The 21967-nt window shown below is 46.1% G+C and overlaps 1 protein-coding gene across 1 annotated transcript in view; it reads right to left on the reverse strand.

The window, feature by feature from the left end:
- LOC134927265 (ATP-dependent translocase ABCB1-like) overlaps window positions 1-21967 on the reverse strand; it is a 95072-nt gene that overhangs the window by 15791 nt on the left and 57314 nt on the right. Inside the window, exons 11-20 of the mRNA XM_063921476.1 lie at window positions 21565-21675; window positions 15690-15815; window positions 15293-15496; window positions 14318-14488; window positions 13760-13921; window positions 12787-12963; window positions 10337-10483; window positions 8814-8915; window positions 7353-7430; window positions 7027-7110 (exon numbers count right to left, since the gene is read on the reverse strand). Of these exons, the coding sequence (XP_063777546.1) occupies window positions 7027-7110; window positions 7353-7430; window positions 8814-8915; window positions 10337-10483; window positions 12787-12963; window positions 13760-13921; window positions 14318-14488; window positions 15293-15496; window positions 15690-15815; window positions 21565-21675 (1362 nt within the window). The remainder of the gene's footprint in view (window positions 1-7026; window positions 7111-7352; window positions 7431-8813; window positions 8916-10336; window positions 10484-12786; window positions 12964-13759; window positions 13922-14317; window positions 14489-15292; window positions 15497-15689; window positions 15816-21564; window positions 21676-21967) is intronic.

Genomic DNA, 21967 nt, shown 5'->3' on the forward strand with positions numbered 1-21967 from the left:
CCAAGTGGTTCAAACCCAACAGGGTAGGTGAGGTTACCAAGGCCAAGAATTTGAGCAGCAGCGGTACCGCTATACCGGTATGCCGAAGAGGAGCTGAAAATGCTGGTGACTGGGGCCCCTAGGGGTTCTTATTTGGAACCTGGGGGACACTGGCTTTCATACACAGGTTGCCCTGTCTCCGGTCTGGGTGCCACTACCTCTAGCATGGATGGGGGGCTTGTTTAGGGCTACCAGATCATCCTTTTATTAAGGAACATATACAGATGGAGTCACGCTAATCGTCGCTCCATCTGTGACTAGGTGCGCATCACAGGGAACAAATGGGACGCACGTGCATCGTAGACGCGCACGCGCCCAATTCACTTTGAATGGGAGCATCCCTGTGCGATCGCCAGCGGGCTGAGGCGCAAGCGTCCATGCCCCTGTGTGCCCCATCTGTATGGATTACACAGGTTCTGTGGCTGGCTGACTTCAATTCTCCATTTCACCTGGATTTAATCAGCCACAGATCCTTCATAATTCATGTGTCCCTTATTAAACAGATGATCTTGCCTGATGTCTGGAAATTAGTGGCTTTCACCTGAAGTGGTGTCTTAAATGTAATCTGGGGGCCATTGGCTCTAATTGCAGTTTTTGCTGAGATTTTGGGGCCACTGGCGCTGACCAGCGGGAAGCATGGCTAATGTAAGTGCCTGTTTCCAATGTGGGGTTAGTGAGGTACAGTCACCGGTTTACACTGTAGCCTGGGGATCAGTGAATGAATGAAACAACTGATAGGCTCCAGTGTATCTGCTTTTATTTGCCCTGAGCCTTGGATAGGTTTAACTTAAAGTAATACAGGAGCTATCTGTGTCATGTATTGAACTCAGGGGCTGATTCAGATCTCATCACTGGGCTGCTAATTTTACTGTCTTGCGTTCAGATAGTCGCCGCCTACAGAGGGAGTGTATATTCACCGTGCAAGTGTGCGATGCTATGTGTACGCCGAGCTGCTAAAGTTCTGTGTGTGCAGTCTGTGCGCAGCCCAGGACTTACTCCTCCAGTGCAATAGAATCAGGCTGATTGGGGCCGGAGCTGACGTTAGGCACCCTCCATGAAAACACTTGGGCACGCCTGTGTTTTTCCAAACACTCCCAGTAAACGGTCAGTTACCACCCACAATCGGCTTCCTCCTGTCAAACACCTTGTGAAGGCTTGTGAGATCGGATTTTTCGCACCATCCCACCGCTGACCAGAGATGCTCGTTGTTGTTGTCCGACGTGCGTGTGCATTGCGGTGCATACCCATGCTCATTTAGTACCTGATCGCCCACTGTGCGAAAACGCTGAATGACCCCCTCAGTATTGCTAAATATCTGAATTGGGAAACTGCTATATGACATAAAATCAACTGAGGACATTATATTAGAGAACATATAATGTAACATTGACTATTCCGTATGGAGAATTATAACTCTATACATCCAAAAGTTTACTCTTCATAGTTAAAATGTTCCCTCCTCACTAATCCGCACTCTGCTCCAATAAATCCTAGAGTGAGCACTATTTAGAGGATCAGCCGGAGTATCAACTATGGACAACAGGTGTCAGTATATTGTTAACCCTGACATCTGCAGTACTCTTCTGTAAAACTGCAAACATAGCATTTCTACTAAAGGCCAAAACAATCAGAACTGAGAACCCATCTGCATTATTACACAACAACAGGGTACTGGATGATGCACCATTGTTATATAACAATTTTTGCACTCAGCACTTATGCTAAAGGTCAAGTCAATCAGGACTGAGACCTCACCTGTATGCAGCCTATATACTAGCATACTTGCCTACCTGACCCTCTGCATGAGGGAGAAAATGCTCTGTTCCTGGACTTTCCTGGTAATGTATGATTGCCATCACCTGTGGTGAAACACCTTTCTCATCAATTAACTAGCTCACCACAGGTGATGGCAATCATACATTACCAGGAAAGTCCAGGAACAGAGCATTTTCTCCCTCCTGGAGAGGGTCAGGTAAGCAAGTATGCTATATATGGCTCTGCCACGTTTTCTCCTGGGGAGCGATCAATCTGTGACCTAGGAATGGAACTTGATCTCAGTCCAGAGGTACAGCAGAATGCTACTACTTTTGCAGTGAGAAAAAGACTGTGTGGCATGCTGCATCGCGGCATTCTGCATGGGGTGCTGGGCTGCAACTGTTCACAGATAGCGATTACTCCATTAATTCCTAATGGAATTAATGTAGTGCATGCCAACTGCGAATAGTCACAGCCCGGCACGCCACGTAGAATGCCGCGATGCTGCATGCCGCATCGCAGCAAAGATGAACATGGCTACATCTGTAGCTGGTTTTAAGTCAAACCCGCTGAAAACCTGCCAAGATACCACACTCTAGAACAGGCATGTCCAAACTGCGGCCCTCCAGCTGTTGTGAAACTACATATCCCAGCATGCCCTGACACAGTTTTGCTGTCAGAGAATACTGAAGCTGTGTCAGGGCATGCTGGGATGTGTAGTTTCTCAACAGCTGGAGGACCGCAGTTTGGACATGCCTGCTCTAGAATGAAACTGAACAGTGTGGCAGTTATAAGCGCAAGGTGATAACGCACCAGCCAATCACCTCCTAACTGTAATTTTTCAAATCCGTAATGATTGGCTGGTGCATCATCACCTTGTGTTTATCACTTCTTTATCCCTTCTCCAGGTTAATACATCTGCCCCAGTGTTTCTTATATTCGGTCCTCAGATCACCTAGCTGGTGCACAGCTGCCTTCATAACTGTCACATATTAAAAGATATGCCCCCATACATCTGCAACATATTGCCACTATTTGCCAAGCCGACGACGGCTGGGTCGGCTAATAGCGAATATTAAACATGTTTAAAAATCCTGATTCCCTGATCCCAACCGAAAACTGTCGAGATTGGCCAATTGGGGATTTTTACCATATTTCATTTCCCCAATTCCCTGACGAGTATGGGGGCCTTAACAGATGGCAAAGATCATTTCTACAAAACATGAACTGTTTGGATTCCTGAGGACCACGTGTGAGAAAAACTAGACTTAGTGCAATGACTATAAAAGTTTTTTCCAAACCCCAGGTTTACTAAGCTTTTGAATTCAATTAATTACTAAAAAATGAGATGGATTGGATGAAAACAGATTAAAATATTTATTAATAACTCTGATTAATAACCAATTAAAAGTCAATATGACCACCGACAGAATTAATGAACCAGAAATGTCCGTTCCTTTTAAATAACTGGACACCAGTCCTAAGCCTATATATTCTGCCTAAACTGGTGTCCAGTTATTTAAAAGGAACGGACATTTCTGGTTCATTAATTCTGTCGGTGGTCATATTGACTTTTAATTGGTTATTAATCAGAGTTATTAATAAATATTTTAATCTGTTTTCATCCAATCCATCTCATTTTTTAGTAATTAATTGAATTCAGCGCTGCTATCATTTCTTTCTTTTTGTGTATGTTCAGGTATCAGGATTGACTAATCCTGTTGTTTAGCAGCAGCATTAGAACAACAGCCCGTATTGCGCCCGAGCACCACTCTTGGTATTTCTTTTTTGTTACTAAGCTTTTGGTTTAGAACCCGTCGCAATTACACTCAAATACTGTAAATCCCTAGGGATCCATGCAGGCTTAAATAAAATAAAAATAAAAAATGGAGAAGGGATCTTCCCCCCAAATGAATAACTAGTCCCAGGCCTATAAACCTAGGCTGGTAGTAATAAATAGGTGGAACAATCAGGGCTGGCAAAAGAAATTTTGGGGCCCAGTACACTGAAATCTCTGCGGGCCCACCCCCAGCCCAAACCCCCTCTTGCCCCCTGACTCACAGTCACACACATCCCTCCCTGCATGTGCGTGTGCCAATAAATGTATTGATGAGTCTGATCTCATCTGACATGCACATGCATGCATGCAGATGCATCCATATGTGCAGAATGCAGATGCATGCATAATGTACAGAATGTGCCTGCCTGCATCCCGCCCCAAACCAATCCTACAGCCCTAAACCAAACCCAAATCCCATTCCCTATACATGTATTATATGAACTGAGAAAAGCCTTACCAGCAGGCTGCCTGCAGCAGCACCACACTGACACTCACAGCCGCCCGCCGGCGCCACGGCGCTAATTGACTAAGCTTGCATCGCCTCCCCAATTCCCGCAGTACTCTGTCCCGACTGGGCCGCTCCTGCTTTGCGCTCCGTCCAGCTCCTCACTCACTCACACAGCACAGCAGAGTCACAGAGACTGCGTGCGGTGAGGACTCTGGAGGGGCGGTCCGGACGACCAGATGGCAGGTGACCTGGGGCTGGGGGCACTGAGGGGTGAACACAGGTCTCCGGAGGAAGGGAGGGAGAACACGCACGCTGAACAAAAAAAAAAAAATCAACCACACAGTGGGCGGCCCGGCCTTGACCTTGGGGCCCCTTACAATGACGGGGCCCGGGCCGGGTGTCCCCTTTGACCCCCCCTGTCGCCGGGCCTGGGAACAATAGGTGTGTTGTCTCTCCTATCGTCCCCTTTGGGGACTTTCGGCATGATAACCCACTTCCTTAACGTCAACCAGAGCTAGACTGATCAGCCAAGAGCTAAAATCCCTAAGTAAATGGGGACCACACAAAAAATGAGAGCCCCCACCCCTAAAGACAGACAACTAGCCGTGAAAGCCAAGGACTGTTACCCGCACCCACGACGGGATGCAGTTCAAATGCAGGCTGTCGGGATCCCGATGTTCAGGAGACCGACAGTCAACATTTTACCGACGGGCGGAAGCACGACACCCACCCAGTATTTCCACTCGGTTAGTGGGTTCACGCCACCAATCGAGTGAGAATAGAACCTGTGGTGAGCAAAGTGAGCCACAGGGCCCGAAGCGTGTCGCCACTGTCGGTATACTGACAGCCGTCATCCCATGTGCCGGTATATTATAACGAATCCCAATGGACAGTGGGTGTGCTGTTAACAAATAATAATAGTAAATAATATAGTTCTTTATATGTGTACTACTAGTCCCAGCAAGGTTGTCAGGGCATGTTGGCACTTGGAGAGCCTCAAGTGTCAGCATTCCTGGGCATCAAGTGCCCACTGGCAATTGTAGTCTACCTGTGGAATTTTCTTTTAAATAATGACAGTACATGCACCATGTTACAAAGTCCTTTACAAAAAACCTCACACCTCTCAATTAGCCATTTATTACTCCCGTAATCCAATGGGATAGACCATTTTCAATCAATGTAGGCTACCAGGGAACTTGTAAAAAAACAAAATTACTTGTCTGTTTTGGGAACCTGCTGGAAGTGAGACATCAGTCACCTGCACTTTCCGTAGGAATGATTGGGGCTGTGAACTAGGGGAACCCTCCTAATATTTTTTTACCCTATATTTTTCACTACTAAAATCTATTTCCAGATAGGTTCAGGTATGGTTACAGGTAATGTTTAGTGTGCTGGGTGGATACCATTGGGCAAAATGCACCCCCCCCCCCCCCTCTCTGTCTGCTGTTTGTTTGTGACCCCCTCCCCTTTTCTTGCACCTGATATATAATTATCTCCAGAAATGATTGAGCAGCTACCATTGTTTGTCTGCATGTGTGAGAAGGCATTGAATGGGAGCAGTATTTGGAAGGCATGCTGTTTCTTTTAGTGCTAATGGGAGATCCTGGGGGTGGCTCCGGGTAAGTTAGCTCTGTCTGGATGTGTTTTAGTAATAGCCTTTATCATGAGGCCTACTGTGACAAATTACATGGCCCTATGTGGGCACTGCAATTATGTAGTGTTAGGACTGCTGATATCGGAGAAGCCTTGCCGCGGCCAGCAGCTTAACATGTCTTTGCAAAAGCATGTGACCAATTTCTGTGAAATTCTATTACCAGATAGGTTTAGGTATGGTTACAGGTAATTTTTAGTGTGCCGGGGGGATACCAGGGGGGAAGTGCAGCACCCCCCACCCCTTCCCTCTAGGTCTGCTGTTTGTTTGTGACTCCTCCCCTTTTCTATCGCCTGATATATAATTATCTCCAGAAATTATTGAGCAGCTACCATTGTTTGTCTGCATTTTTCACTACTAGCCTAGGTTTAGAGGCCTTATCAAATTGGGGGTGGACCCCAAAGCTTTTTTAATTTTTTTCATTTTGTTTTTACATTTTTTTTCTTCTTTATTTCAATAATACACGCCTTTACAAATCCTACTGACCTGTGCAAGCTTTAAAACTGTGGAGGGCCTGCTTCGATATTTTTGTCAGCTAAGGGTTTACAAACTGAGGAGGATCAGCAATGAGTTCTATCTAGAAGTTAAAACTTTTAGTTTCTGGTTATGTACTATGGGGGTAATTCTGAGTTGATCGCAGCAGGAACTTTTTTAGCAGTTGGGCAAAACCATGTGCGCTGCAGGGGAGGCAGATATAACATGTGCAGAGAGAGTTAGATTTGGGTGGGGTGTGTTCAATCTGCAATCTAAATTGCAGTGTAAAAATAAAGCAGCCAGTATTTACCCTGCACAGAAACAAAATAACCCACCCAAATCTAACTCTCTCTGCACATGTTATATCTGCCTCCCCTGCAGTGCACATGGTTTTGCCCAGTTGCTATCAAAAATCCTGCTGCGATCAACTTGGAATTACCCCCCATTGTAAGGTACTGCTGACCTCTTTTGGCGCCATATAAAGGATAATAATAATAATAATAACTGTAATAACAACAGTGTAATACAGAATAATGGTAAAAAAACATTTCTGATTACTGTACATTATAACATATTTCACAATATATTTCTAAAACTTATACGGTGCGGGTGCAGTAAAATAAAAACAGCTATATGCGAGTTAAATGGATATAAAATGATTTTAGAATGCCACAAATACAACCTTTATATCTGTTGAAACAGTGTGAAGAAGATCTCTGCATTTAGCCTGGGGAGCACCAGACGTCATTATAGACTCTCACTTTATACATTGGAAACTTTTGAGGCACCAAAGAGTAAAGCTAGAGAGAAAGTACCTACCCCCTGGACTTGTGACGCATCTGTAGCCAGCCGCGTGGTTAAAGCCCCGGTACTGTTCTTCTTGTCATCAAACCAGCCAATTTCCTGCAATGTAATATACACACTTTCATGGACTTCACTATTAACCCATAACTAGCTTAAACACTGCATATGTATAGGCTTATACTGCTTACAGCAATTATCCACATATTCTAACTCTGACAATAATGCAGCATTTTCAGCATTGTCCTACAGAATGTAGATTTCATATTGTCATTCTTAAGAGTATAACATTTTCTAAAAGTCAATGTTTTATCATACATAAGTAAATGGATACATTATCCTACCTGTCTTAACATTGCCTTGAAGGTCATCAGTCTGAGTCTCATTGTAAGAATCTCTCCTGCTTTTCCAAATGTGAATCCCTGTGACAAGGTGAATGAACAATAAATAGTGCGTAAGTGACCAGCAGCCATACAACTCCAGAGACCAGCCGCCATACAGTACAGCTCAAGAGACCAGCATCCAAACAGTACAGCCCCAGAGACTAGCATCCATACAGGGCAGCCCAGTGCCTAGCATTCAAACAGTACAACCCCAGTGACCAGCATCCTTGCTGTATAACCCCAGAGACCAGCATCTATACAACCTCAGTGACCAACATACATACAGTACAGCAACAGTGACCAGCATCCATACAGTGCATCCCCAGTGACTATAATCCATACATTACAACCCGTCACAGGCATCCATACAGTACAGCCCCAGTGACCAGCATCCATACTGCCACAGTGACCAGCATCCATACAGTATAGCCACAACGACTAGCATCAATACTGTATGACCTCAGTAACCATAGTCCATACAACCAACCCCCGTCACTAGAATCCATACAGCCCCAGTTATCAGAATACATACAACCTCAGTAACAAGGACATTACTTACTGTAATCCCATTTACCAACACATACACAGAACCAGTAACCAACAGATAACTGGAACCTGCTATTAACACAGTTATAGCAACCACATCTGCACTGCCATTAATTCTCTTTAACAGAGCTGACATCCAAGCAAAGCTCACCATTAAAACCAATGACAACACATGTTGTATTTGCTGTCACAATTCCCCTTGCAAAATGTCTGACAGCACTGAGAATTACAGGGAATCTTGGGGTTATGTCTTGCTGGGGGTGTTGCAGACCGGGCCCTGAGCTAAGTGCCATATGCTACCGCTGAGACATCTATAGCAATACTACTTCTACAAACTGCTGCTATCCCCTCCTGTAGAGTATCTCCTCTTCATAGTGCCCAACATTTCCCAGCTCTTCAGTGGAAATGATGTCCCTGCATGTGCTGTGTGCTGTATCTCTGCTCTCTCATGTATGTCGGATTGTTAGGAACTGTTGTAGCTCAGACAGCCACGGGAGGGAGTTCGTCTGCGCATGCGTTGCTTGGCGCACGATTGGATCCCTCGCAGAGGGCAATGCGAATAGAAGATCATAGTCTTCTATTGAGTAGTTCGCCCATTGGGTCCGTCATATTCCATATAGTGCATATACGAAAAGCGGCAAAATATCCGGAAACTGCATTTTCGAAGGTCTGACCGCAAAATAAGGTTTGATGCATCCCGCCCACAGTCTGTAGATGTTACTGGTAAAACATTCCAAAATGCAGGAAATGACGCCTCTAACGTGGAGTATTAATACAAGTTATTATTTTTCCAGTGATTAACTCCAATTTACAGTAGCTCCTCATTCATTCTCATTCCTAGTAACAGGCAGAGACAAAGATATATGAGATACCTACCTGAAGGAAAAATGTTACAAAAGAGACGCCACCAAGTGCCAAGAATAACAGGGAAAACATGTTGCTTTCAGATCTCATCTTATCCTCTGGACCTGCAAATACCTGCAAAGAGACGATGGCAGTACTTAGGGAAGGATTCAGAGAGAGAAGAAGAAACAGGAATCTAAACAAATAAATCTTTCAATTCAAGAATGCCGGCAAAACAAAGAAGAGAGTTTCATAAACATGGTTCCGCACAGGAGAAGTCTTCAATGAGTGACCAGAGGTTATAAGGGGAAGGAGAGCAGGGAAGGTAGGGGTGTATGTTGGGGTGTATGTAGGGATCTGCCTACAGAAATAAGATGGTATAAGAAGATATAGGGGTAAATGGAATAGCCTATGAGATGCAGGCATTGGTGCAGTTTCGCCAAATTATTTAAATAGGAATAACCGATATATTGATTGCAACATTAAAATATTAGGCAGACTCGCTGAAATCGCAACAATGCAATTCAGGGGGCGAGGCGGAGGTGCCCGCCGTTGCCAGAAACAGGGGCGTTCTGCCGTTTCCCGGGAGTGGCATGGCCAAGGACTGCATGGGGTAGTAGTCAAGTGGAGAAGTTGCCCATAGCAACCAATCTGATGCTTAGGGATAGGTGTACCGAGTCTTGTAGAGTGATAAAGTGGAGAAAGATAAAGTACCAACCAATCAGCTCCTAACTCATTTTTCAAACTGACAGTTAGGAGCTGATTGGCTGGTACTTTATCTCTTTCCACTTTATCACTCTGTAAAACTTAGTATATCAACCACCCCACCCCCCAGTCTGCAGTTTTGGCGACACACCCCCAGTGAGCTTAGACTATGGGGGCCATTCCAAGTTGATCGCTCACTGCCGATTTTAGCAGCACAGCGATCAGGTAAAAAAACGGCATTTATGCGCATGCGTATGTCCCGCAATGCGCACGCGCGACGTACGGGTACAAAGCCCTTTGTGGTTGTGCTCCGGTTCTAGCGAAGGTTGTCTTCGCACTGACGGCCGCAAGAAGATTGACAGGAAAGGGGGCGTTTCTGAGTGTCAACTGATGGTTTTCAGGGAGTGTTTGCACAAATGCAGGCGTGTCTGAAAAACCGCAGGCGTGGCTGGGCGTTCACTGGGCGGGTGTATGACGCCAAATCCGGACACGAATAGGCTGAAGTGATCGCAAGCGCTGAGTAGGTTCAGAGCTACTCTGAAACTGCACAAACTGTTTTTGCAGAGCTCGGCTGCACATGCGTTCCCACTTCTGCTAAACTAAAATACACTCCCCAGTGGGCGGCGGCATAGCGTTTGCACGGCTGCTAAAACTAGCCAGCAATCAACTCGGAATGAACCCCTATGTACAGATTCCATGTGCTTATTTCCGGCATGTGCGCGGTGCGGAACACAAAAGACAAGTTGTGCTCTGTAAATGAACTTGCCTACATCTCTGCATCAGCCCTGTAATGGGTTCATCACTGGGTTCTAAGCGTTATTTCTATTATGATTTGTTGTTTTTTTACATACCCCGATAATCCTGGAGAATATAATGGCAAACGCTGGCTGTGTGGCACCGTTGATAATTGCGCAAATGACTCCAACCACAAAGTACGGCCACTCCGGCTTGTTCAGCTTCATCACTTTGACAAATGAGACTGGAGGCACCTTTTCAACCTGAAAAACATGTATCGCCACTGCATTAAATCCAAGAACAGTATTATGGTTTTTACAATTCCTATAGATTGTAAGCTTGCGAGCAGGGTCTTCCTACCTCTATGTCTGTCTGTTTTGACACAGTTTTGTTCTATTACTGTTGTTCTACTTGTAAAGTGCAACGGAATATGCTGCGCTATATAAGAAACTGTTAATTAATAAATAAATAAATAAATTAAATTTTATTTAAAATCTTTTAGCCTGCAAACGCCATTGTTTCAATTCTCTCTATAGAGGACTCTATAGAAGGCTAAGGGGTAAATGTAAATAGGGGGATGCGGCAAATATACCGCCTGTTGGGATCCCGCCGTTCAGAATCCCGACAGTCGTTGAAATGCCGACGGTCGAAATTCCGACCTTAGCCCCGTATTCCCACTCGGGCGGTGAGTCCATGCCACCACCCGAGTGGGAATATAACCTGTGGCAAGCGAAGCAAGCCACCAGGCCCAAAGATTGTCAAGTGCGGCAATCCCGCAAGGAGACTCGCTGCCACGCTGATGGGATTCCGACAGACGGGAAACTGCTGTCGGGATTCTGACAGCCGGCATTCCGTCCATCGGCCAATCATACCGAATCCGTAATAGGGTGCGAGAAGCCGGAGATGCAGCAGTTTGTGCAAGAATACCTGTGTTTTTAAAGCGGCAATCATTTACAAGTCAAAACCAACCTGGTTTTGCCTTGTAAATGATTGCCGCTTTGAAACTACGGCATTCTCACTTGATGTCCCGGACATCACGCAGGCATTGTTTTGCCTTGTGATTGACCCTTTAAAAAAACATCTGAGTTCGGCCAGTATCCCGCAAGGCCGCAGAACTCGGGCGGCATTACATTCAGCCCCCAGCCTCATCCTATATTTTCGGGGGCAAATTTATCACAAAATACATTTTATATGACTGCATCATTTACCATTCTCTTGTTGCTGGGACAGAGCTTCTGAGAAACTCGGTCCCAGCAAATGGACAGAAGCAAAGTGTTCGCTACCTTGATCTTGACTCCCTCTCCGAGATAAAAATACGGAAAAATAGCCAGTACTCTGGATCCGTCCGTTTAGCAGACCCCATAGATGCCTATGGGGGGCTGCTTTCACTGTTGGCTCTCCTTACATCCTGCTGACTTTACATTTTACAGGGATCCCCTGAAAACAGCTGGTTTGGGGGGTTTCCCCACAATATAAGGGTCATAGATATGCCCCTTTATGAGACAAAATAGTTCCCACGTTAATTGTGTAAGACAGAAAAATATGTTCCACTTAGCAAATGACCTCTATTGAATATTTCTATAATACCTTTATTCTGAATACTGAATATCACATTAATTTCCTGAAGCTGTAACTATGGGGGAGATTTATCAAAGCTTGTGGAGGGGTAAAGGGGAAAGAGATAAAGTACCAACCAATCAGCTCCTAACTGTCATTTTTCAAATACAACCTGTAACATGTCAGTTAGTAGCTGGCTGGTTGGTAATATCTCTCTTCCCTTTATCTCTCTCCAAGCTTTGATAAATCTCCCCCTATGTCCTGCGAACTTAAATCTTGGTTAAAGCAGAATTTTCATTGAGACACTGTAGCCAAATTAAAATACTTTGGCTAAAACAAAACCTTGTTGAACCCACTGAATGAATCCTGAACCTAGGGGGTGATTCATACCTATCGCTGTTGTGCGTTTTCGCACATTGGGTTATAAGGTAGTAACTGCGCATGCGTATGCACCGCAAAGCGCACGCACGTCAGTCAACAACGGGCATCGCCAGTCAGCATCAGGATGGTGCGAAAAATCCGATTGCACGGGCATTCGCAAGGTGATTGACAGGGGGAAGCCGTGTGTGGGTGGTAACTGACCGTTTACTGGGAGTGTCCGGAAAAATGCAGCCGCGCCCAAGCGTTTTCAGGGAGGACGTCTGACGTCAGCTCCAACCCCAATCAACCTGTTGTAATCGCACTGTAGGAGTAAGTCCTGGGCTGCGCAAAGACTGCACAAAGTGGATTTTTGCAGCTCGGCGTACACATAGCATCGCACACTTGCACGGCGAATTAACAATCCCCCTGGAGGCGGCGACTATCTGACGCAGGACAGCAAAGTTTGCAGCCCAGAGATCAGGTCTGAATCGCCCCCATAGTCCAGATTTAAGCCCATGCCTATATCTGTTATATGAATGTGATGAATGCCCCTCATCTTCTAATGCCGAAGTTTTACATGCAGAACAGAGGTATAGGAACATGTCGGAAATCTTACACGGCAGTAGACTTATTGACACAGGAAACTCACCACTTCTTTATCGTCATCAATTTCCTCATATACATCTTCTTCTTTCATCGATGCCTTCTTGAAACTGCTATAGCGACTTGATTTCCTCCTAACTAGTTTTGAGTCAGAGCGTTTAAGTGAATCTGTCATATCTTTAGATTTAACGTCTGTATGGTCATCTTTCTCTGCTTCTAACGTCTACAGTGAAACAAAATAACAACAGTGTTGCAAGCACATAAGCAGAGAGAAAGACCCCGGGGGGTTCGATTTGCAGGTGGTTGGGATGTTGGTTAGAATACCGACTGTGGCATCCCATTGTTTTGGAATCCCAACAGGGGAAGGTAAGTACACTTACCTTCCCCCCTGGCCCCCAACCCACCCTCCCAGCAGCCTAACCCTAACCTTCCCTGGTGGTCCCTGAACATAAAACCTCCTCCCCGCAGCCTAAACCTACGTTAACACTCCCTGAGGGGTGCCTAACTCTATCCCCCCTTCTCTGCCGCCTAAACCTAACTCATGACCCCCCCACCACCACCACCCACCGCAGCTTACCTCTCCAGCGGGCGGTGTCTTTTTGTTCGGCATACCGGCTGTCAGAATTGTGAACCTATTTGGGATGACAGTGTCGGGATTACGCTGTCGGTGTTCTGACTGCTGGGATCCCGACAACTGGGATCCTGATTGGATCCCGTTACTCTATTACATGATTTCAGTCTGCTTGGCCATCTTGTTTTCTTTAACCCCTCGACCTTTGCTATTGACCTCTTTTATCCTATGTCTGCAGTTCCTGACTATTCTGTTTGGTTATTCATCTGTCTGTATTGGCTTCCGGTATCATCAAACAAAACACAGATCGCACGTCTGGATCACTTATATTAGTCCTTGTGTCTGACACATCCTATGCCCATCTGCAACAAGCAGTGTTATATATGCACAGCAATTTTCTAAATGTTCTCTTATTGCAGTTGTACATTTGGAATTAAGTCGCACACACCTGCATGGTGACCAGTTTATAGTAAATTCCTTCTCTCTTCATGAGTTCACTGTGGCTTCCTTGCTCCACAATGACACCCTCATGAAATCCAGCAATAGTGTCTGCATTTCGGATTGTTGACAAGCGGTGGGCGATGACGATGGTGGTCCGGCCTTCCCTAGCCTATAAATAAAAGGAAGATCTTCTGGTTAGCTGAACTTGATCTGTGAATCCCAACTTATGATGGTGCCAGCACATTCTACAAAGCAAATTGTCTCATCCTTCACCTGAAATGTTCCCTGCAGGACAGGCAATAAGCATTTCCCTATGAGACAAAATTGGGCTTCCATACAGTCAGAATAAATCAAATGTGTCTAATTTTTAAAAACCTCATTATTGAGACCCTGAGACGGGGACTGGCAGAGAATGTTAGAGATTCTGCAGATCAATGTAATTGTGCATTCAGGGTGAACTCTACTCAAGTGGAAAATAACCACCATATGTGACTTATTCCACTCATAATGTACCACTCAGTGAGGCTTATACGTAATACATGCATTTAATGCCATGACTTGATACCTTATCCAGAGCTGCCTGTACAACAGATTCACTCTCAGTGTCCAGCGCAGAGGTGGCTTCGTCAAGTAGGAGAATTTTGGGGTTGCGAACCAGCGCCCGTGCGATAGCGATCCTCTGCTTTTGGCCACCACTCAGCTGCGCTCCTCTCTCTCCCACAAGGGTGTTGTATTTCTGGAAATACATAGTTACGTCACTAAAGAGAATACATCATTGCATCAGTCACACATTAGGCAGAACACACTGCTACTCTCATTTCCTTTGTAAATGTCATCAATAGATCACAACTATCAGTACCATATTATCACATCTATCCAATTTGGTCATCCATTTGTGACAAGACTGGCCAGTAGTCACTCAGTACTCAGACATAGCAAAAGAATCAGTCAGTCTAGCGCTAAATTAAGACACAAAGGTTCATACTGTATCTGACCTTCAATGATGTGCAGATCTCTGGCTAGATGCATCATCGCTTGGAAAGTGATAAAATGGAGAGTGAAAATGTACCAGCCAATCAGCTCCTACCTGTCATGTCACAGGCTGTGTTTGAAAAATGGAAGTTAGGAGCTGATTGGCTATTACATTTTCACTCTCCATTTTATCACTTTCCAAGCGATGATGCATCTAGCCCCTCATCCTGTGAGATCGCTCGCAGGGCCATCAAGGCTGAATACTGATTTACAGGCTGCTCATGAATGGAGGTTGAACGGAGGACGGGCATCGCTGCAGAAAGTGGTGGCATTCCTGCCCTCTTTTCAGGGCATGCCGCTGCCAGTGACTGCATCCTTGGACACACTAGTAATCTCTGTGCATACGGTTATGCCTGATACAGTGCATTCGCAGTTGCCGACTCCTTACAGTGGGGCAAATTCAGAGATATACGCAAACTGATGGTTTACATGCACCTCTGATGTTAGCTGAACTGCACGTTTTCTTAAAAGAGCATTTTTTACTAAAGAAAACAAAAACATTATTTACGTCGGGAAGCTTCATGATAAAGTGGTAGGCATTTGCTTCCTTGGTGGCTCGTTCAATTTCCTCCATCGTGACATCTTCCCGGCCATAGCGGATATTCTCAGCAATCGTGGTGTCAAACAGAATGGGTTCTTGGCTCACCACTCCAATCATCTCTCTTAAGTACCTAATATTCAGATTCCGAATGTCCTCACCGTCAATAGTAATCTGTAAGAAAAGACAAAAAGTTCAAAATGAAACAAAGGAAAAGTGACCCAGAATATTTGCAGCAGTGCGTTTCCACCAACCAAATGAAAGTGGCAAAAAAAAATTCCACTTTCCTGTGGAAAAAACTCTTCAATGACACCACGAGAAAACATTTAATTTCCCTGTGTTTAAAAAGTATAAGAAGTGCACTTACCGAGCCTTCTTCAGTGTCGTAGAACCGTTGGATGAGTTGAACTGTTGTACTCTTGCCGCAACCACTGCTCCCTACTAGAGCTACAGTCTTACCAGTAGGGACTGTAAGGTTTATGCCTTTCAATACCTTCAATGACAGAAATGACTTGTGAGGCACACAGCACAGATATAAGCTTCTGGTTGCAGTGAGGTTTATATACCTGACCCCTACAGGACACACAGTGGAGTCAGACAAGTTTTGTGCTGCACCAGTATTCATGAGAATGATTCCCAACAATTCACTGGGGACCAGTAATATTGAGCCATAAAGTTCTCTATAATGTTACAAGTTTCTAGTTAATTGAAATAACTTAGGGGGTCTTTTTTTGCAGCCGTGCGATCGAGTATGAACAGCGCATACACCGCAATGCGCAGGCGCGTCGGCTGCCGGCGACGGGGATCGCCGGGCAGCGACAGAATTTATGAAGAAATCGATCGCAACGGCAATCGCAAGATGATTGACAGGAAGAAGGCATTCATGGGCGGCAATTCACCGTTTTCAGGATCATCACAGCGGGTGAGTAAGTCCTGAGCTGTGCAGAGACTCTGCACAGCCGTTCTCACCTCTGCACAGCGATTACCCCCTCCCCCTGTGGCGGCGATTACCTGGTCTCAGCAGTGCAAAAAACCACCTGCGTGCGATCAGGTCTGAATTACCCCCATAATTCCATAAACACTGGATAAGCCAGAAAAATTGGTGCTGGATCCACTGTAGTAGTACTAAATAGTTTAGGTGATAGTTCACGTCACTAGAACTAAACTATAATGTGACCTGAACCCCAAACCCAGCTAACCTCAGCTTCACATCACTGTGTATGTTACAATACAGGCCTCATTTTGATTTAGGGGTAGATTCGGCAAGAAGGATACTTCAATTTTTTTGGGATTGACAGGTAGGGACCGCTTGGGGGCGGTAACAGGGAGTGGTGGCAAAAATGCAGGCATGTCACAGGCATTTTTCGGGGAAAGAGGGGGTTTAGCCGTTATCTGCGATCATGTACGTAGAGAAACACGGAACCAGCGTCGCTACTGCCGCGGCCAGTCTGTGTGACTATAGACACACTCGGGAAGTCGATGTTCCTCATTTTTGCGTTAATGCTGTATATATGTATACAGTTGCTGAGGACACTGCTGTGGCTCCGGTGGGTTGCTTCTATTCTTTTTTGGTCGCCAGCTTCACTTGTGATGATTAAGAAATCCTTAGGATAGAAAATCATAGTTCCAAAGGCCTGTGCGTACAAAACGGAATCAGGCCCAGAGTCGAAGTAGCGATTGAAACACAATGGCCTCAGAAATCGTAGTGAGTGTTCCTTGCCGGTGACCGGGAGTGACGCAGGTGTGACGTATAACTGGTTGTGAGCTCAGACGATTAGCAACTTATATTGGAGGCCTTACTCTGACGGAGATTCAGCACCTAGCATGGGGCAGGCCAAGTGTCAAGTTTTCATGCTTTGGGCGCACCAAGCAGGACTGCTTCCCAGCTCTTGCACAGTCAGATGTGTGCTTTTACACAAGGAGAAGGGCTGATACTAGCGCCAGGATAAAGTCTCAGACACGACTATGGCAAAAGACGCTAAAGCAGCCGCAGCCAGTCCCTTAAGATGGATTTGCTCCTAACTCTAAAGGTCCGTATTCACGGCCCGATTTGGGGAGAGATGCGTGCTGAGCGTGCGGGGGGAGACCCCCCCGTCTCCCCGCGCACGCTCAGCACACATCGCGCTGTGCTGAGCGGGGGAAGAGATGTGTGCTGAGTGATGCGCTCAGCACGCATCTCTCCCCAAATCGGGCCGTGAATACCCAGCGGGTGAAGTGAGCAACCTTCTAGATTGGCCTGCAATCTAGCACCAGCAATAGCGATGCGCGGGACTGCTCATCGCTATCGCTGTGAGGGGTACACACGGAGTGATCGCCGCTTAAAATCTTAGCAATCTGGTCAGATTGCTAAGATTTTAAGCAGAGATCGCTCCGTGAGTACCCCCCTTAAATCAAGCCCTTTGTCTTATATGACTCCTTGCTGGGAGCACACATTATTTATCTGATTGTGATTCCAGCACTACATTCTGTGTGTTCCTTGCAGGGAGAGTTGCTCATGTGTCCTGGCAAAATCATTTAAAATGTACCGAGGACATGGGGGGTGATTCAAACCTGATCGCTAGGCTGCTAACTTTGCTGTCCTGCGCTCAGATAGTCGCCGCCCAAGGGGAGTGTAATTTCACCCTGCAAGTGTGCGATCGCATGTGTACGCAGAGCTGCAAAAATCCAGTGTGTGCAGTCTGTGTGCAGCCCAGGACTTACTCCTATAGTGCGATGAGAACAGGCTGATCGGGTCCGGAGCTGATGTCAGACACCCTCCCTGAGAACGCTTGGGAACGCCTGCGTATTTCTGGACACTCCCAGTAAACGGTCAGTTACCACCCACAAACGGCCGCTTCCTCTAAACACCTGTGTGAACGGAATTTTCAAACCATCCTGTCGCTGGTCGGCGATGCCTATTGTTTGGCGTCGCACATGCGCACTGTGGTGCATACGCATGCGCAGTCTATCGCTGATCGCCTGCTGTGCTGTGCGTTAGGTCTGAATCACCCCCATTATTCAGAGATGTACGTAAAGCCGATGTTCACAATGTTTTTAGATCGGCACATGATTCACATGCTGCGGCATTTAGGGGGCAGCAACAGGCTGCATGTCAGCCCAGTTTTCTGGGTGTGCTGAAGAAAGTGGCTTGGACACAGCTTCACTGGCTTCAGGAGTATGAACTCCCCGGCCATCATCCTACTAACTGGAGCATTACTCAGATGACCGATGGTCTCACAAATGATCCAAACTATTAACCAACAAAAAACAACATACAGTACATCTGTAATATATACACAGGGAAGAGAAAAGAAGACTCTTATTTGGGTGCACTCTTGAAAGTAGACAGAAAAAGTCTGAATTAAAACTTTACATTTTAATAGATAGTTTTAGGCACCAACCCGACAGCATCCAGGGGACGCCCCCTTTTACTGTCTACTTTGGGTCTTACACATATTATATACGATGACTAACTAACTAGACTAGTGCGGCACCACTCGCTCGTATGATATACACAGGGAAGTCAGATAAATACTGTGAATAGTAGTGTTTGCAAAGAACAACACATGTACAGTGCCAGGACCTTTGGAATAGGGATAATTATCCATTATGTGAGCAGTAAGAGAGATAAGGAGAACGTATTACATGTGCAGGTGAAGGACCAGATAATACGCGGACTATGGCCCTCATTCCGAGTTGATCGGTCGCAAGGCGAATTCAGCAGAGTTACACACGCTAAGCCGCCGCCTACTGGGAGTGAATCTTAGCTTCTTAAAATTGCGACCGATGTATGCGCAATATTGCGATTACTAACTACTTAGCAGTTTCAGAGTAGCTCCAGACTTACTCTGCCTGTGCGATCAGTTCAGTGCTTGTCGTTCCTGGTTGACGTCACAAACACACCCAGCGTTCGCCCAGGCACTCCCACCGTTTCCCCGGCCACTCCTGCGTTTTTTCCGGAAACGGTAGCGTTTTCAGCCACACGCCCCTGAAACGCCGTGTTTCCGCCCAGTAACACCCATTTCCTGTCAATCACATTACGATCGCCGGAGCGAAGAAAAAGCCGTGAGTAAAATTACTTTCTTCATAGTAAAGTTACTTGGCGCAGTCGCAGTGCGAACATTGCGCATGCGTACTAAGCGGATTTTCACTGCGATGCGATGAAAAATACCGAGCGAACAACTCGGAATGAGGGCCTATGTTCAGCTACAGGACATGTTGTGCTTAAATAGCCATAAACTCCGCTGATATGAGATCTAGCAGAGATCTCAATGCCAGTGATATCCAGCAAGACTGTAGCACTAAATGTGGCCTGAAGATATAAAGTGACCTTTATTATTATTAATGTATATAGCACCAACAATTACCCAGCGATGTCAGTGAATAATCATCATTTACATCAGCCGCTGCCCCAATGTTACAGTCTAACAGGCCTACTTATTTACCCACAATATATTCTACAGCAAGAATAATAAATACAGTATCTCATATTGAAGTACTGAATCTATTTAACACACGATATATGTCAGTTATCTGTATTACAGCCATGTACGGTTGGAACTGCCATCGGTCCTGAATGTGAACGCCCGTCTTCTCCACTGTAACAAGCTCAGTTTCGCGGAGCTCATCTCAGATGGCGTTAGCAGGCTCTTTTTAGTGGATAGAGCTGTAAGAGCGCCATCCCTCTGGATGCTTTGTGTACAGACAGGAACGCTGCTGTGGCAGAACCCAACAGTGTACTCTTGTGCCGAATGGTAACATACAGTAACAGATTTTAGCATTAACCGGGCCAGCCAAAGAGCCCATAAAAATAATTTGTCCTAATAGCCCCTACATGCGGCGATAAGGGGTCCGAATCAGACCTGATCGTTGTGCGAAATTGCAGCGCGGACGATTATCGATGACTGCGCATGCACCGCAATGCGCAGGCGCATCGCCAAACAGCGACAGAATGATGCGAAAGTTTTGAGCACAAGGCGTTCGCAAGGTGATTGACAGGAAGCGGGCGTTTGTGGGTGGTAACTGCCCGTTTTCTGGGAGTGTCAGGAAAAACGCAGGCGTTCCCAAACGTTTTCAGGGTGGGTGTGTGACCATCAGCTCCAGCCCCAATCCGCCTGTTTGTATGGCACTGAAGGAGTAAGTCCTGGGCTGCGCACAGACTGCACACACTGGAATAATAATTCGATGGTGAGTGAGTTGCGAACGAATTTGCAGGTGTCCGCTGTCTGGTGAAGTTTTCACACGGCGTACACATGCATTAGCACACTTGCATGGGGCGGGTCTTCACTCTCTATGCATGGCGGCTATCTGATAGCAGACCGCAGCAAAAATGCAGATCAGCGATCAAGTATGAATCGGGCCCACAATAACACATTAGGTCAGCAGCCAATGAAACCACCTGCATGTTTATGGGGTTGTGGGAGTAAACCAGAGGAAACACACACAAACACTAACTCATGACCCCAGTGCTGTATGACTGCAGTGCTAACCACTGTGCTGACGTGCTTCACTACATGAAGTACAAGGCAGAATCATGCGCTCCTTTATTAAAACATTTATTTCTTTTATATGGGCATATTTGTCACAATTTTAATATTTATTAGTTATTTACTGTGTTTTTCTGCCGTAGTGCAGACAAGGTCTACACAATTACCTGCACTACAAACCTGTGTTACAGACAATGGGGTTCATTCACACCTGATCGCACGCTAGATTTTTTTTGCTGCGATCAGGTGAGAAATGCGCATGCGTATGCACTGCACAGGCGCGTCGTACGGGTACAAAGCAGATCGTTGCTGTGTGATGGATTTTACAAAGAATCCATTCGCACAGCCAATCGCAAGGAGATTGATAGGAATAGGGCCTTTGTGGGTGGCAACTGACCGTTTTCTGGGAGTGTTTGGAAAAACGCAGGCGTCTGATGTCAATTCCGGGACCGGACAGGCTGACGTGATTGCAGCGGCTCAGTAAGTTCTGGGCAACTCAGAAACTGCACATAAACTTTTTTGTAGTGCTCGGCTGCACATGCGATCACACACTTACAAAGCAAAAATACACTCCCCTATAGGCGGTGACTATCTGCTTGCAGCGCTGCAAAAAATAGCTAGCGAGCAATCAAATCTGAATTAGGCCCCATGTGTCTGAATATTAGCACCACTCACTCATGTGGAGCTGGGAGCCAGCATGAAACTAGTGAGGGCAGTTCTGCAGTTGCTATAAGATAATGTGGAAACCAAACCATGTTCCGTCGTTGTTTCACTAACCTGAATATCAGGTCTGGATGGATATGTGAACTTCACATTTTTGAATTGAATGTCCCCCTTCACCTTGTCAGGCTTATATCCTGCAGAGGAGAAGCTGTCTATTTTGGGTACCTGTTAAGAAACAAAGCAGATTGTCATTAATATAAAATATGCGGGTGGTCTTCAGTATGCTGAATGTCGGGATCCTGGCGCACAGTATACCGGCGCCGGGATCCCGACACCCGGCATACCGACAGCTATTCTCCCTCGTGGGGGTCCACGACCCCCCTGGAGAGAGAATAAAATAGCGTGGCGCGCGTAGCGTGGCGCGCATAGCGCGGCGAGCGCAGCGAGCCCGCAAAGGCCTCCTTTGCGCTCGACACACTGTCAGTATGCCGGCGGTCGGGCTCCCGGCGCCGGTATG

Source organism: Pseudophryne corroboree, chromosome 5, assembly GCF_028390025.1.
Source record: "Pseudophryne corroboree isolate aPseCor3 chromosome 5, aPseCor3.hap2, whole genome shotgun sequence".
In the NCBI taxonomy this organism is placed as follows: Eukaryota; Metazoa; Chordata; class Amphibia; order Anura; family Myobatrachidae; genus Pseudophryne; species Pseudophryne corroboree.